The sequence below is a fragment of the Nothobranchius furzeri genome, chromosome 5 (assembly GCF_043380555.1).
Source record: "Nothobranchius furzeri strain GRZ-AD chromosome 5, NfurGRZ-RIMD1, whole genome shotgun sequence".
Lineage (NCBI taxonomy): Eukaryota > Metazoa > Chordata > Actinopteri > Cyprinodontiformes > Nothobranchiidae > Nothobranchius > Nothobranchius furzeri.
The window spans coordinates 35,762,634-35,776,640 of record NC_091745.1 but is presented as its reverse complement, the minus strand read 5'-3'; the positions used below and the strand labels follow the sequence as shown (position 1 = coordinate 35,776,640).

Below are 14,007 nucleotides of genomic sequence, written 5' to 3'. Positions count from 1 at the left end.
TAGATTTAAGCATCATTTCAGCAACGCTGCAACACCAAACCACTAATAGCTGACTTCTGAACTGCAACAAATTGCACAAATGTGTGCAGCATAGTGGTGTTTGCCTTTACCTGAGATGCAGAGTGCATAGGAGGGTGCGGTGAGGTCTGGAGGGGGTGCCCCGGGAGGAGGTGGGGGTTGTGATGGTGTCCTTGTGGGTGGTGGTGCGTGGCCTGGCTGTGGCTCTGGTTGTGGTGGTGGTGTCCGTGGTGCTGGTACGTGTGAGCGGGGGCCTGCATGTGCTGGTGTGGGTGCATGTGAGGATGGCTGCCCTGCTCCTGCCGTGAAGACATCATCTCCATCATGTGGCCCATGGAGTTCATGTTGCCGTTGGGAATGGCTCCAGGGTGGTGTGAGAGTGCGGCCTTCAGCCTCTGTGTGGACACAAAACACAGCATCTTACAGCTTCTCTCTCTCTGTATTGAACTGGACTTCAGCAGCGTGCTGTTTAAGCGTGAGAGAGCACGTGTTGATGGTGACATGACAAACGGCTTCATAAATCCACGTCAGGAGAACAAATCAAAGCCACTTAGGCTGTCCTCTGTCTCTCCTTCACTCCTGTCATTCTGGTTCTTCACCTTTCCCGACGACCACCACAGCCGCCCCTCCTCTTCATATTCTTAATAGCCTATTTCTCATGTGTGAGCGTGAGGCCAGCAAAGCTGTAAACCTCAGCCCAGCTGAAGGCGTCGGTCTCTGAGTGAAATGTGAGGACCAGAGAGAAACCACTCATTAAGGTGCACGTGCGTTCCTTTTGTTTGCTGGACGTACGTCTCCGGCTTCTCCGACGCAGGTGAAGACGCCATGCACAGTCGTTTTAACAGCACTTCCATGAGATCAGTACAATGAAAGGAAGTCCCATACACGTTCAGCCAAAGCCTTCCCTCCAAGGCTACTGTTGGGAATGCCACAGTTTTAAAAATTCTCCTTCCCAGTGATTCCATTCCTCTCCCTTCCCCCTCCAGGCAGCTGCTGTCAGTAAGTGCACGCTCAGTCCAAGGCTCCATATCTTTTAACAACCTTCACATTCATGATTCCCATCGGGAATGGCATCCAGCTGGTCCCGCTCACAGCGCTAGGACACAGCCGTAGCTAAACACCAGCCCCTGCTCTCCCAACTCACTCTCTCTGAGACGAACGCTCTCCACAGCAAGCATGAGAAGAGGCGCCGTAAAACTAAACCTTCTGAAAGACTGCACATCTGCTGGGCTGCAGCCGCTTTACAAAAGGCAAACGTCGGTTTGTGGAGGATTTAGAAAACCTGTGGTTATTACCTGGTTTTCAGTGACGAGAGTAAGATACAGCGAGCTGCACGTGAAACCAGCACGGTGGAATTATGACCTTGCCGAGCCTGTTTCAGCTGATGCTAGTCTCTGTTTGTCATACCCAGATGTCTGACATGGTGACACGCGTTACCTTTCTGCAGCCTTATTTAAGTTCTGCATAACTCATCAACGCTCATTTTAAATGAGCTCAAACTGAGAAGATGGATCTTTGTTTAGTTTTTCTCTAAATCATGTTTAACGGCTCTTCCCACAGCCTCATTAGTACGAGTCACCACAGCCCTTCCTCTCCAGCCAGAGGGACGTTCATGCAGCACAACAGTAACACACAGCGGTTACTTGCAGGCCGGCAGCTGTCCACAGCAACCAACATCTCCTTAGTCACTCTAGGAGCGATGAACCTCAAGGATAAACCTCTTGTGGTGTTACTTTAATCTGGGCTTTTGTGCTAAAAGATGAGTCAAATTTAAAAGACAAGAGACAACAAGCTAGCGGACACACAGCTGGAACAAAGCTAAGGATCAATCACAGACACTATATTTGACAAGGACGTCTTCCATGTACCACCAGATGAGATGGAAGGCTGGCAAAAATCACGAAACACCTTTCAGATGGAGCCAAAGCGAGGCCCACCCTTCTCATGAAACAGAAAACCAATCAGAGGTCTGGCAAGCTGCTGCCGCTCACCTCAGCGTGCAGAAGTCACAGGCTGTCTGTCTCTAGCTAGCATCAGCTGTGTGACACTCAGGTGGCAGTTCGCTGCCAGCCAAAGGGAGGAGGCAGGTGGGAGAGGTGAGCACGGTTAGATGGATTCCTGCCCGTCTTACACACACACACATACACTGAGTTGCGGTCAGTGATTGCTCGTTTATCAGCGTCTCAGGAAGCTTCCCAGCTAGCAAATATGGCATTATCTGTCTGTTAAATGAATGATCCCACAGTACAGAGGCAGGTCTGCGAGCTGAAGGTCCTCAGAGTGCTTCAAAATTACAAGCAATGTAGAAAGAAAGCACACATATACTCAAATGCTCATTTCTACACAAGTCCCCAAAGTTTTTGGAAGATTCAAGGAGTTTGTTAGAAGGTCTACGGCTAGAAAGAGAGGTGATGAGAGCATCACAGTTAAACCCGCTTAATTCAAGCTATACCGCCAACAATCTGCAGATTAAAGCTTCTTTTGTGTTGAAAGAAGAGGACTCCTACCTTGAGATTCGGGCTACTCCTGATGCTATCGCTGTTCAGGTGGCTGCTTCTGCTCAGGTAAATCCTGTTCAGCCTAAACTTAAGTCCTGGTATCCAGAACCACAGTGACGCAGCTAAAGTACGTTAGCAGGGTGATGATGAGCGGGCTGCCACTCTCAAAAACCTTCATCAGCTCCCTAATGACTTCTTAACTCATGGTTGTATTTCCCCAGACTCTGCTGAGCACAAGAATATAACCACTGTGTGCATCTTACTGTAATAACACACACACACACACACACACACGCGCAGGTTTCTCTTGCAGCAACATGGTTGCTACAGAAAACAGTCATTAGAGCGGTGCAGGTGTCAGCGCCGTCTGCCTGCGGTTGTTCGGCTTCCTGCGGCGTGATTCCAGCAGCCGCGTGAGCATCGGACACAACGTTCATGCAGTCAGAACCTACTAACAGGAGTGGCAGTATTGATTTTTCAGCCTCTCTGATTCAGCCACCTTTTGGCCGATAAGCCATCTCCACACAAATCTTCACCTCTTGACCTCTCTACTCCCTCTGTGTTTTTAGGCCCCTCTGTTTTATACCAGGTGATCATCCATTAATGATATTTATTAATGGCTGCTTCCTCCCTGACACGACAGGCCCTGAGTGATGTCCCTGTGAGTGCTCTAGGCGCATCCCGAGGACACACTCGGGCTTCTCTGCAGCAGATGACTTCATATCTATTAACCCTAGCAGGAGGAGGCGGGAGCACGGGAAGCATGTACAAAATGGAGGAGACCACGCCTGGGTGAAGGTGGGTAAATCAAATTCACTGAGGTCGGGGTGAGCACTTTTATTCCCCTTAAAACTGAAGCGCCGTGCTACCAGGAGACCTGTGGCCCGCTGGCGCCTCCCAGCAGGTTAGACAGATTTAAGCAGTCTGTGGTGTCACACTTTTACAGCCCAGGGATCAAAGTTTTAAACGGAGATCTTCCTCTCCTCATAAAAACTGACCAGCAAGAAAGATTAAAGCTTCTGTCTGTTTCTTCACCACCACCAGTGTTTGCTCGGATTATATATTGTAGCCTGAATTTATTCCTGTCCGGGCCTCCTAAGTCCCACTCTACACTCCTCATGGGTTCACAAGCTGCAGCCTAAAGCAGGACCTGGGCTCTGGAGCTTCACCACACAGTCAGAGGTCCCTGCTCACCTCCACCACCATCACCACCAGCTCATGCAGACCCACTCTCGGTCTTCTCAAACTCCACAACCCCATTCGTTGTGTTGTATTAGATTTCCCTTTCGCCCAGCAAGGCAGTAACACCTCCCCTTCTCCACCCCCACCCACCCCCCCAAGAGCTGGGGACTGTTAAACTGATTTCCTCTGGGAACAGAGAGGCAGAGAGTCTTATGGGAGCGCTGGGCAGCAGGGCCGCCCCCTCTCTCTCCGTCCAGGTTTTGGGCCAGGACCTGAGCAGGAACGCTGTGGTTCAGAGACGAGGGAGACGCACATAGACTGGCTGTTCTGCCAGGCGCTCTGGTGGTGCTGGGAGGATTCGAGGAGGTACACACACCCACCAAGGAGCATGCTCCAAAGCATGCGCTCATACTCTTGGCAGCTCCTGCACCCTGTCGAGGTAATGGATGGGCCTCTGACTCCAGTCTGCATATCCCCACTGTTCCCTCTGTTGTGTAGCCCAGCTTCAGCGCAGCCCGCATGGTTATCACTACACCCCCTGTCACCAGGCTGAATGCGGTGGACGTCCCACACTGACAGACACACAATACTAAATACTAACACACTCCATAGCTGTGAGATCAGAGAGGCCACGTGTCAGAAATCTAACTGAAAGACGATGACTTGAATGAAAGTCATTTCTAACGTGCTTACAATACCAAACCTTTGAAGTTTGTGTACCCAAAGCTCAAGAAGTTCCTCCTCTCCTTTAATGTGTTCTGTGACATTTTTACAATAATACATATTGTTTGTGTAGCAATACAATGAAGGTTTAACCAAATAAACTCGGTTTAAAGCATAACTACGGGCAACAGAGGCTCGGGGCTAAAGGAGTTCACCCTGTAACCAGTGGGTTGCCAGTTTAAACCCAGCCTCCGCCAGTGTCGTTGTCCTTGGGCAAGACACCTCACCCATCAATGCATCTTTCCTTTTGGAGTTGGGACAACAAAGTATCCCATAATGCATTGTTATTCTCCAAACGTCAGTCAGTCAGCAATCCAATAACTAGAGTTTTATATCAGAAATACTGATAAAGAAATAATAAGTTGTCTGTTATTAATAATTAACCTGTAAAATCTGCTGTGTGTAATTGGGTTTTACTTTCACGATCCCTCCAAATGCTAACTAGCTAGCCCGCTGTCAAAATAAAAGCAGAGTAGCTCTGTTCTAATGAAAAATAATTTATTTTACTTTTGTATTCATTTAACAGCAGAAAATGTTGAAATTGTATCCGTTTTGATAAAAAAATGGACCAAATATAAGAGAAACGATATGTTTTTGTTGTTATTTTGTTATTTAAGGAATAACCCAGACTTTTATTTTCATGTCGGGCCGTTTAACCGTAGCTAGAAACAAGCAGCGCTTGCTGCCAGGACACACCGGAGTGCGGTTCTGTTCCAAAGGCTGTCCTCGTCCTCCCGTGCTCGGTAGAGTGGACTCTCTGGTGTCCTTGTCAGGAACACACTTGTCTAGAACACAAGAACGTACCAGCAGCCTTACTGAGAAAGGCCCGTCTCCTAGACAAGAGAAAGTTTAGAACAGCGGCTTGTTTCAGAAAACGATGCGTTTGTTGATGTGTTGGAGCACAAGATGCATGGTCCTGTAGGACCTTTTCAAATGGTTTCAGCTGACAGGTTACGAACGGCAGTTCACTCTCTAAAGATACCAGCTCAAAGTTTCCTTCACGGAAATTCAAGTCATGTCTATCACTTATAAACTGAATAAACCCACAATTAACTAGATTTCATCCCTAAATAATGTTAAACTCTGATATGTGACAAAATGCATCAAGTTGCATATTTATTATTATATGATTTATGATTTCTTCAGGTAGCATTTGATTTTTGATCTCTATTTGCTGTTTAAAGATGAGTATTATTACTCTCATCAATGTTTTCTGCTACTTTTCTCATTTCAGTAGTTTTGCAACAGAAGGATGCCGAACATCGAGGCTAAGCAAAAGCAGAGAAGTGAGACAGAAGTGATGACGTTACATCTGTTTGTGTTGATTTCTACAGAGAATGAATGCAGCTGAGGTCCAGAAAAAGCTGCTCTCTCTCCAGCTTCTGCTTTTGTTGCCAGACAGTAAAAAAGGCTCTGAAACTTTGACTGAAGCACAGCCAATAAGGACATGATCAGCTGGAATATATCAATCAATCAATCAAATTTTATTTGTATAGCACCTTCTACAACATTATCCGAAGCCCAAGGTGCTGAACAACATCATTAAAAGAAAAACATTCTCAATACATGGGCATAAAAGCAGGATAAAAACATAAAATCATAAAATAGCAAGCAAACAGCATTACAGATAAGAGATATTGGAATAAGACCAATCGATAAAAAAAACAACTAATGTCGGACAAAATAAAATCAAGCATCCAGTTTAAAAAGAAGAATAGTTAAAACCATAGTGTTAGGGCAATTCAAGTGACCCTAGCGCTAAAACGCAATCAGATAAAAATGAGTCTTTAAACGAGACTTAAAGACGAAGGGATGGTGCCTGCCTAATGCTCAGTGGCAATTCGTTCCACAGAGTTGGAGCCAAAATAGAAAAAGCACGACTACCCCTCGATCGATATTTCGACCGGGGGACCACCAGAAGTTCCTGCTCGGCTGAGCGAAGAGACCGAGATGGAGTATACCTGTTCAAAAGCGCAGTAATGTACGAGGGGGCACTGCCCTGGAGGGCCTTATAAACAAGAGTTAAGATTTTAAACTTAGTTCGATATTTTACCGGGAGCCAGTGCAAAGCATCCAGCACTGGGGTAATATGCTCTCGACATCTCGTACCTGTCAGGAACCTAGCCACTGAGTTCTGCACAAACTGGAGCCGTGCAACCGTGCACTGGGCCAGACCAGCATACAGAGCGTTGCAGTAGTCCAGCCGAGACAGGACGAAGGCATGCAACACAGACTCCAGATGAGCTCTGGACAGCAGAGGCCTGATCCTGTATAGTCTTTTCAGGTTAAAGAAACAGGACCTCACCACTGTATTTACATGAGTGTCAAGATTAAGTGCTGAGTATAATAAAGTATTTAGTTATTGGAGCTATAAGGGTTGTGAAATAGCATTTGCACGATTTGCTATGGAACTTGTGAGACTCCAGCTACTTCAGGCTGGTCCTGGACAGAGAAGCCATTAGCTCGCCTGCCTGCTCCTCTCTGCTCCTCCACACCGAGGGAACAGGTTCATTGTTGACTCCAAAGCACTTTACACTACAGTGAATCATTCATTCATCCATTCACACACATACACGCGCACACACACACACACACACATGCACGCACACACACACAACACACACACACACATGCACGCACACACACACAACACACACACACACACGCACACACACACACACACACACACACACACACACACACACACACACACACACACACACACACACACACACACACACACACACACACACACACACACACACACACACACACACACAGGCTCCATTGCATCTAGTCAAATAAACAGACATTATTAATCAGTCCCAGATCTGAAATCTCGTGGATTTGTCCCTCAGACCTCCTGCTGCCTGTCGAGGCGGCAGAACAACAGAAATATTCTGTCTCAGATATGAAGGAATCTCTTTAAATGTGTTTCACTGTTACAAATATTAATATTCACAAATGAGCTTCGTTGTTTGAAGTCTATCTATAATAAAATGAAAATAAGAGTGTGAAAATGTAAGAATCAAGGTGGTACTTGACTATATTTTAATACACCTGCAGTGGTCCCCGGTGCACCTGTGGGAACTAGAAGTGAGAACTCTTATTTCCTGATGTTTGGACATCTCACCTCTGATCGGATAACAGAAACATGGCTCTACCACTGACTCAGTTTGCTCTGCAATGCTGCTGTTTTATCTCCACTAACAACACAAGACGTGAGGAGTTCTGCCATGTGGTGGAGTTGCTAATGTTAGCTTCTACTAGTCGAGGCGTCCTCTGCTGGACACCAAACCAACAACAGCCTTCCCCGTTGTGAGTCAAACTGGGAGAGTCCATGACTGTTAGGTGACAGTGAGACGTAGATCTGTCAGGCTTTTCTCATCTGAGAGTTTCACCGTCTATTTTCTCTCAGAAGCTAATGCAGGAGATAGTTGTAGGAGACTATTTCCATGTTTAGGCTGCATGAAACACTGATTAGAATCAAAAATAATCATTAAAACATGTTTTTTCAGTCAAGTGCTACTTTGAAGGGAAACAGTGTTACTAACCAGGACAAACAGCTGTTTGTTGCATGAACCGTGTCCTCCACACCGTCTACTTGTGACCAAATAAACGTTGACAAACCCTTTAGCACCGGTAGCATAGAGGAGAGACTCTGAGCTTGGTTTACATCCATCGTTGGTCACATGGTAAACACATTCATCTAGCTTTTATTAAAGAAGACTCAAATTCAACGCCGTAGAAGTAAAACATTACAGTACACCCCATCCATGTGACCAACACGTAACAAATCTGAATCCATGTGCGGACTCTGTTCACAAACTCCAGGGACAATAAGTGCCAGAATGAGAAGAAGCCACTCACACACACAGTCAGCATGCAGACTTATACAGTAAACACACATTCTTATTGAAGCAGGCTGCAGATTCAGCTGTGCTTAGCTCACCGTCCCCGCTAAATGACATCACACCCTGACAATAACGCCATTCATTCAGACGCTTATGACACAACCTGGAGCTAGCCTCTTATTGTCTCCATGTTCTATCTCGCAACACAAGTTTGAGTCTGAGGTGCTTCGCTGCTGCGGAGGAGGAGGAGGAGGAAGAAATAAATGGGAGCCATAACTCTGTTACCGTTCATGCTAGCAGTGAAGCTGATGTCTCAGTCAGTCATCACATGACTGAGATGAATCCTGACACACGGCCGGCTGCCTCTCAGTTTTACTTTCTTGACATTTAGGAAAACCTTTGTTTCCTGTAACTAGGGTTGCCAACTCCCTGAAAAATAAATAAGGGACACCTCGCAGGCAGGGCCGGCCGCTCCAGGCCACCCTTCCCAGCGTGGTGATTTTTTGCTCTTTTTTTGTGTGTGGGTGTGAAAGGATTTTTTTTTTTTTACTATTTGACTTGAAGTTGGTTTAAGAAGATGCATATTCTTTGTGATATGAAAACATGGGAAACAAATGATCATTTAGCCATTTATTTATGGCGTGAAATTACAAAATTATTATAAGTAACAAAGGTATTTTTCTTAAACAGAAAACTGTTATGCTCAACTTTTTGTGCAAAATGACAAAAAAAAAAGTAGGTCTCTTTCTTAAACGGTAGCCTGTTATGCTTTACTTTTTAGAATATAAATAACTCTCTTTAAAACAACTCTGTTCTGCTTAACTTAAAATTGTATAAATTAATAGAAAACAACAGAAAGAGCAACGCTGTAACTGCACATTGAGTGCAATTAGAAAAGTGCAAACAGAAAGTCTGTGGAGAAGCTGTAAACATATTTGTGCCTCAAAGGCCTTGACTGTAGCCTACGGTTGAAGTAAAAAAAAAAAAGTCCAAACTCATGAACTCAAAAGCTCAATGCTACATTATGTGAAAACAGACTATTTTCTCCATTTGTATTTCTTTTGAGATCTTGCTGCATTTAGGAGTTGTTTGTCTTTCAGTACTGCAGAGTAAAACTCTGAGCAAGACATGTCACAATTTAGAGTGACAATGAGCTCACATCTAATTATTTCAGTAGAACATTTGTTCCGCACATCAGTCCACTTATTCTTCATGAGAGAGAAAATCCTCTCTGCCAATCCAGTGGAAGATGGGATGCTGAGTACAAACGATACAACAGGCTGGATGTTGGAGAGGTCAGCTGCCTGAAGAATTTCTATACACTTCTCTGCTGTTCCCTTGGACTGTCATTTTTCCTTCTCCTGAGGTCCTTTGGTGAGGTGCTCCAGAAGGCTGGTTGCAGTGACACACTCGTCATAAAGCTCATCCATAGAGATGTTTAACCTGCCAATGGAGATAAGAAGTAAACCTGGGTTATAAGCACCACATAGAACACTTACAGTGGTAAATAAATGGAAAACATTTATTGTATATTTATTACATTGTATAGCTTTTATACACATATAAACAGACAACAAAAATAATAAAAATAATAGTAAACAAGCCCCAACACAGTGGGTTTTTTTTTCTTCATATAAATACATTCACTTTAACCAGAGGGTTTAAAAAAGCAATGTTTACTTACCATATCTGCTTCTGCCGTGGCCTTGTGGACGACAAACGGATCGAGGGTTCCCCGTAATTTCACGTCCTTTATGTTTTTCATGTGGCTACTACTAGACGCATGTTGCTTGAGGTCAGTCAGTCCACCATGCCCTATGGAAAAACTGCGCCGGTACACGGTGCAGTGCGCTTTATAGGTGTTATCGCGCAGTTTTTCCAGCCAGGAATTTTCCTTTTCCCATTCCTCCCTGTATTTTTGAAGCCTTTTTTCTTCTTTCTCGGAGGGGTACTGTCGTCCGAGACTTGTACAGCAGTGTCGGCGTTAGTTTCCTGGTTGGCCGTGCTGTTTGCTGTCGTCTGTTTTCTTCCGGTATCTTCTCCCCAAGCGACCGTTCCTCGACCAATGAAATAAGCGGTAATCTGTATCGTCATATTCGTGTGTAAGCATGCGGTCAGCTCATTGGTCACAGAGCAGGCGAAGGGCTGGCTTTCAAATAAAGCGTTAATTCCGGTAATAGACTACAGACTAATTTTGATCCATACTATATTACGGGACAAAGTGCGTCCCTTTTGAGTTCAATACGGGACGTGCACTTGTGTTTCTAAATACGGGACGATTCCGTTTTTCAAGGGACGGTTGGCAACCCTACCTGTAACCTGCTGGGGACTTCACTTGATCTTTTACCCAAATTCCTGCTGCAAATGTTTAAAACCACGCAGAAACCTCAGAACAGTGAGCTTTCTGTAAGCAACCCTAAGCGACGCAGTAGAAAAACTTTGACCATAGATCCTCTTGTGAGCAATGAAATGTTTCTTTAAGGGCAGCACAGTTTTCCCCCCTCTTCAAGTAAAACTGGGCATGGAGCGTGCCAGGGATTATGTCACTCACTGTTCTGGTGCCAGCTCCACAGGCCAGTCCAGCAGGCTGCAGCCAAAGAACATATAGTGTTGTTTACCACATAAACATCTCAGCACCCAGCCCGACGCTTACTGGCAAATGTATTGTCCTTAGTAACACTGTAAACAACAGATAGTTGGGAGATAATAAATACCACATTTTCAGGCCCCAGCAGCAAAGTGTTGCAAGGCTGTTTAATGTGACGTCAGGAAGCAGGCAGGATGTGTGGAAAACATAGTTCTCATTTAAAGAACAATGGTGACGTTCTCTCAAACCAGCCGTGGTGACATTCGAGGGTGTTGTTCTCTAATGAAGACGCTTGCGATCAGCTCTCGGCACTGATGACATACTTTTGATCACCAAGTCAGATAAACTTGAGGATGAAAGGAAGTGACTCTACAGACTGCTCAGGTTAGCTTTTCGCCCGCTGGTTTCATTTTGTCTTCCCAACCACCCGACAGGCTAGCTTGTTGCTTTTTGACTGTGCAAGGATGTGTGTGTGTGTGTGTGTGTGTGTGTGTGTGTGTGTGTGTGTGTGTGCACGCGCGCGCGCGTGTGTGTGTGTGTGTGTGTGTGTGTGTGTTTGCAAGGCCCTGTGGAGAACTGGCTCTGAGTGGTGATGTAATGCTTTGGCCAGCATGCTGTGGAACTTGGCTTGGTCTCCGCTGTGTTTCCTCCACGCTGCGAGGGTCAGCCTCCTGCACACAACCCGCATCGTTGCTTTCCCCAGACCACAGCAGAGCAGCACTCAACCACACCCGGCGCCGTAAGCACTTGGTCTTTAACAAGAAGGTGAAGGAAAAACGCTGATAAAACCGTCCGATCTCCACAAACCTGAGTGGTTGGCCCGTCCTGTCGCGATAAACTATCACCTAAACGATGGTACTTAAGGAGGAAAATCTGGACAGCAAAGAATTACACTGATGCAGATACAGTCTTTGGGCCAAAGAGCACAAACAGAGAGCTTAGAGTGAGATATGAGTCCCCCAAGGGCCACAGCAGTCCTTTGGCTCATTAACTATTTACACCAGAGACAGGCCTCCCTACTGCTCAGGCCCACCGCAAAATCAATTAGCTGTCATTAGCCTGGTCTCTGGGCATGCTTTCCATGACAGGGAAGGATTACTCCTGCAACCAGTCCACAACCAGTGCCTCCAGTTACAAAAAACATCCTTATTGCAGTACATGCAAGCAAATGCACAGAACAATCTGGGCCAACTTTCAGTTCACACACAAAATTCTTTCAAAGTGAGAACATCAATACTATCTCTCTCTTTCCAACTCCCCTCTCCTCTTCTCGTTCTTCCTGTCAGTCCATGTGTTTCTTCCATGTCTGTCAAAATCCCACTCTATCCCGCTCTCCGCTCTCATGGTGGGAATGCAGAGAAGGAAGAGTCCATCCAGGTCTGCTCCTCGGAGGTGTGGGGTTTCAGTGCGGAGATTTCCAATTGGCGGCAAGTCAACATGGTCAGGGTAATGCGATTAGAGCCGGATCGAGAACGTCGCAGGGGACACATGGGCCTGATCATGGCCCAGTTATCCGATAGCGAGGCCGTATTTATCGACCTGGCCCGAGCGAGGATATTACAGATATTAGAGACCTCGTCTATGCTTGTGAAACCTGCGCTGGAGATCGCACCCAGATAACACAATTAGTCTCTCACTTTCTGTCCACAATCATGGAATTCCATCAGTCCTGTTCCGACATCAGGGAACAGAATCTCAATTGATCCAAATTCAGTTGCTCTGCTCTGCCTCTCGTCTGAACGGCCAACAAACCATAAAGTTGTGTGGTTTAAAGAGGTCTGCAGCCCTTCGGTGAGCGTGTATGTTTATGGGAGAGCTAACAGAGCATTTACAATTCAATTACACAGATGGGGGGGGGGTTGGGGGGGGGGGGGGGGGGGGGGGCTGGATGACAGCCAGAGGGGAGATAAGCCAAATACACTAATATTGTGTTACCCAAGTGTGTTACCATAGGAACAGTTGAGGAGATTCTAAAGACTACAGAGACGATCAATCTTGAGAGAGCAGGAGGAAGAGGGGGAATGAAATGCCCTGGGACTGCTCCCACTCTCCTCTATCAGAGCCATAACTCTTCTAACGAGCCCTGCTACCTCCTCTTTCCTCCACAAGCGCCTGCTATCTGGGAGTCGCTCCGAACACAAAGAGCAGCCAGAGCTTGCTGTTACGGACTCATATCGAAGTTTTGACTCGCTGCTTTATTTATTTTGAAAACAACGTTTGGTGGTCAGCCACGTTGCTACAGTAATAATCCATCCTTATCACCTGGAGGGTAATTGTTCAGGTTTTCACGTACAACACAGGAATCCTGTTAAGTGTTGGAGCATTACTAACGTGCAAAGTCAAAAAAACAAACACTTGTTCTTTCCCTCAAGCTTTTTGCTCTGCCGGTCTGAGAGTCTTTAAGTGTAAAAACCAGCCTATTTGTGCTCTTCTCCTCCTGCTCATGCTGCTACAACTGCCTTTTTGTGAAGGGTGAGGTCATTTGATTTCCCCCCGCTGTGTTAAACTAGTGCTAACAAGTTGCAGGACCTACAGAACATGTTCTGTACATTAAGATATACATCAGGCAGTCAGTGGGCAACCGAGCCACAACCACATAAAGGGCTTATTATTCCAGCCCGAGTCTCCAGCGCTGCACTGGCAGGTTGAGACAAGGCTTTGATTACATACCGAATGATGACATCCACACAGGCCTACGAGCACAGCTCTACTGGCACAGCCCAGTGGAAAAGAAAGTTGCAACACTTGCACGTGTGTGTGTGTGTGTGTGTGTGTGTGTGTGTGTGTGTGTGTGTGTGTGTGTGTAAAAGTTGGTATATTTCCGTACAACGTTTAGCATCTACTCACCAGTTTGGCTTCTGAGTGCATTGAGGGAATGTGAGCAGAGGAGCAGGAGCTGCTGTGGGTGGGACTTTGCATGCCCATCATGTTCGAACCCATGGACATTTGTCTCTCCATCTGAAGATGGCAACAGTATTGAAACAGTCAAATATGGAGATGCATTCTTGTACCACAGACACCTGCAGGTTGACTCACAAGCTATTTAAGGTGTCAAAGGAGTCTTTCTCAAACCCTGATGTTTTGAGCTTTACAATTAAGTGCGAGACTTACGGCTCTGTGTGATGATAACTGGAGCTGACCCAAA

General features: G+C 46.0%; 1 protein-coding gene and 1 long non-coding RNA gene across 4 annotated transcripts in view; both read right to left on the bottom strand.

Moving 5' to 3' along the window:
* The window catches only part of creb5b (cAMP responsive element binding protein 5b), a 41,993-nt gene that overhangs the window by 4,445 nt on the left and 23,541 nt on the right, over positions 1–14,007 (bottom strand). For 2 of the 3 annotated variants that reach the window (XM_015974974.3, XM_015974973.3), the window contains exons 7-8: positions 13,710–13,820; positions 111–413 (exon numbers count right to left, since the gene is read on the bottom strand). In XM_015974974.3, the coding sequence (XP_015830460.3) occupies positions 111–413; positions 13,710–13,820 (414 nt within the window). The remainder of the gene's footprint in view (positions 1–110; positions 414–13,709; positions 13,821–14,007) is intronic. The other variant, XM_015974976.3, reaches the window with a different exon arrangement.
* Positions 8,893–12,712, bottom strand: LOC139070043 (uncharacterized). Its single transcript, XR_011520701.1, has 2 exons — positions 9,960–12,712; positions 8,893–9,718 (listed from the first exon to the last, which is right to left on the bottom strand). It is a non-coding gene; the product is annotated as an uncharacterized lncRNA (long non-coding RNA).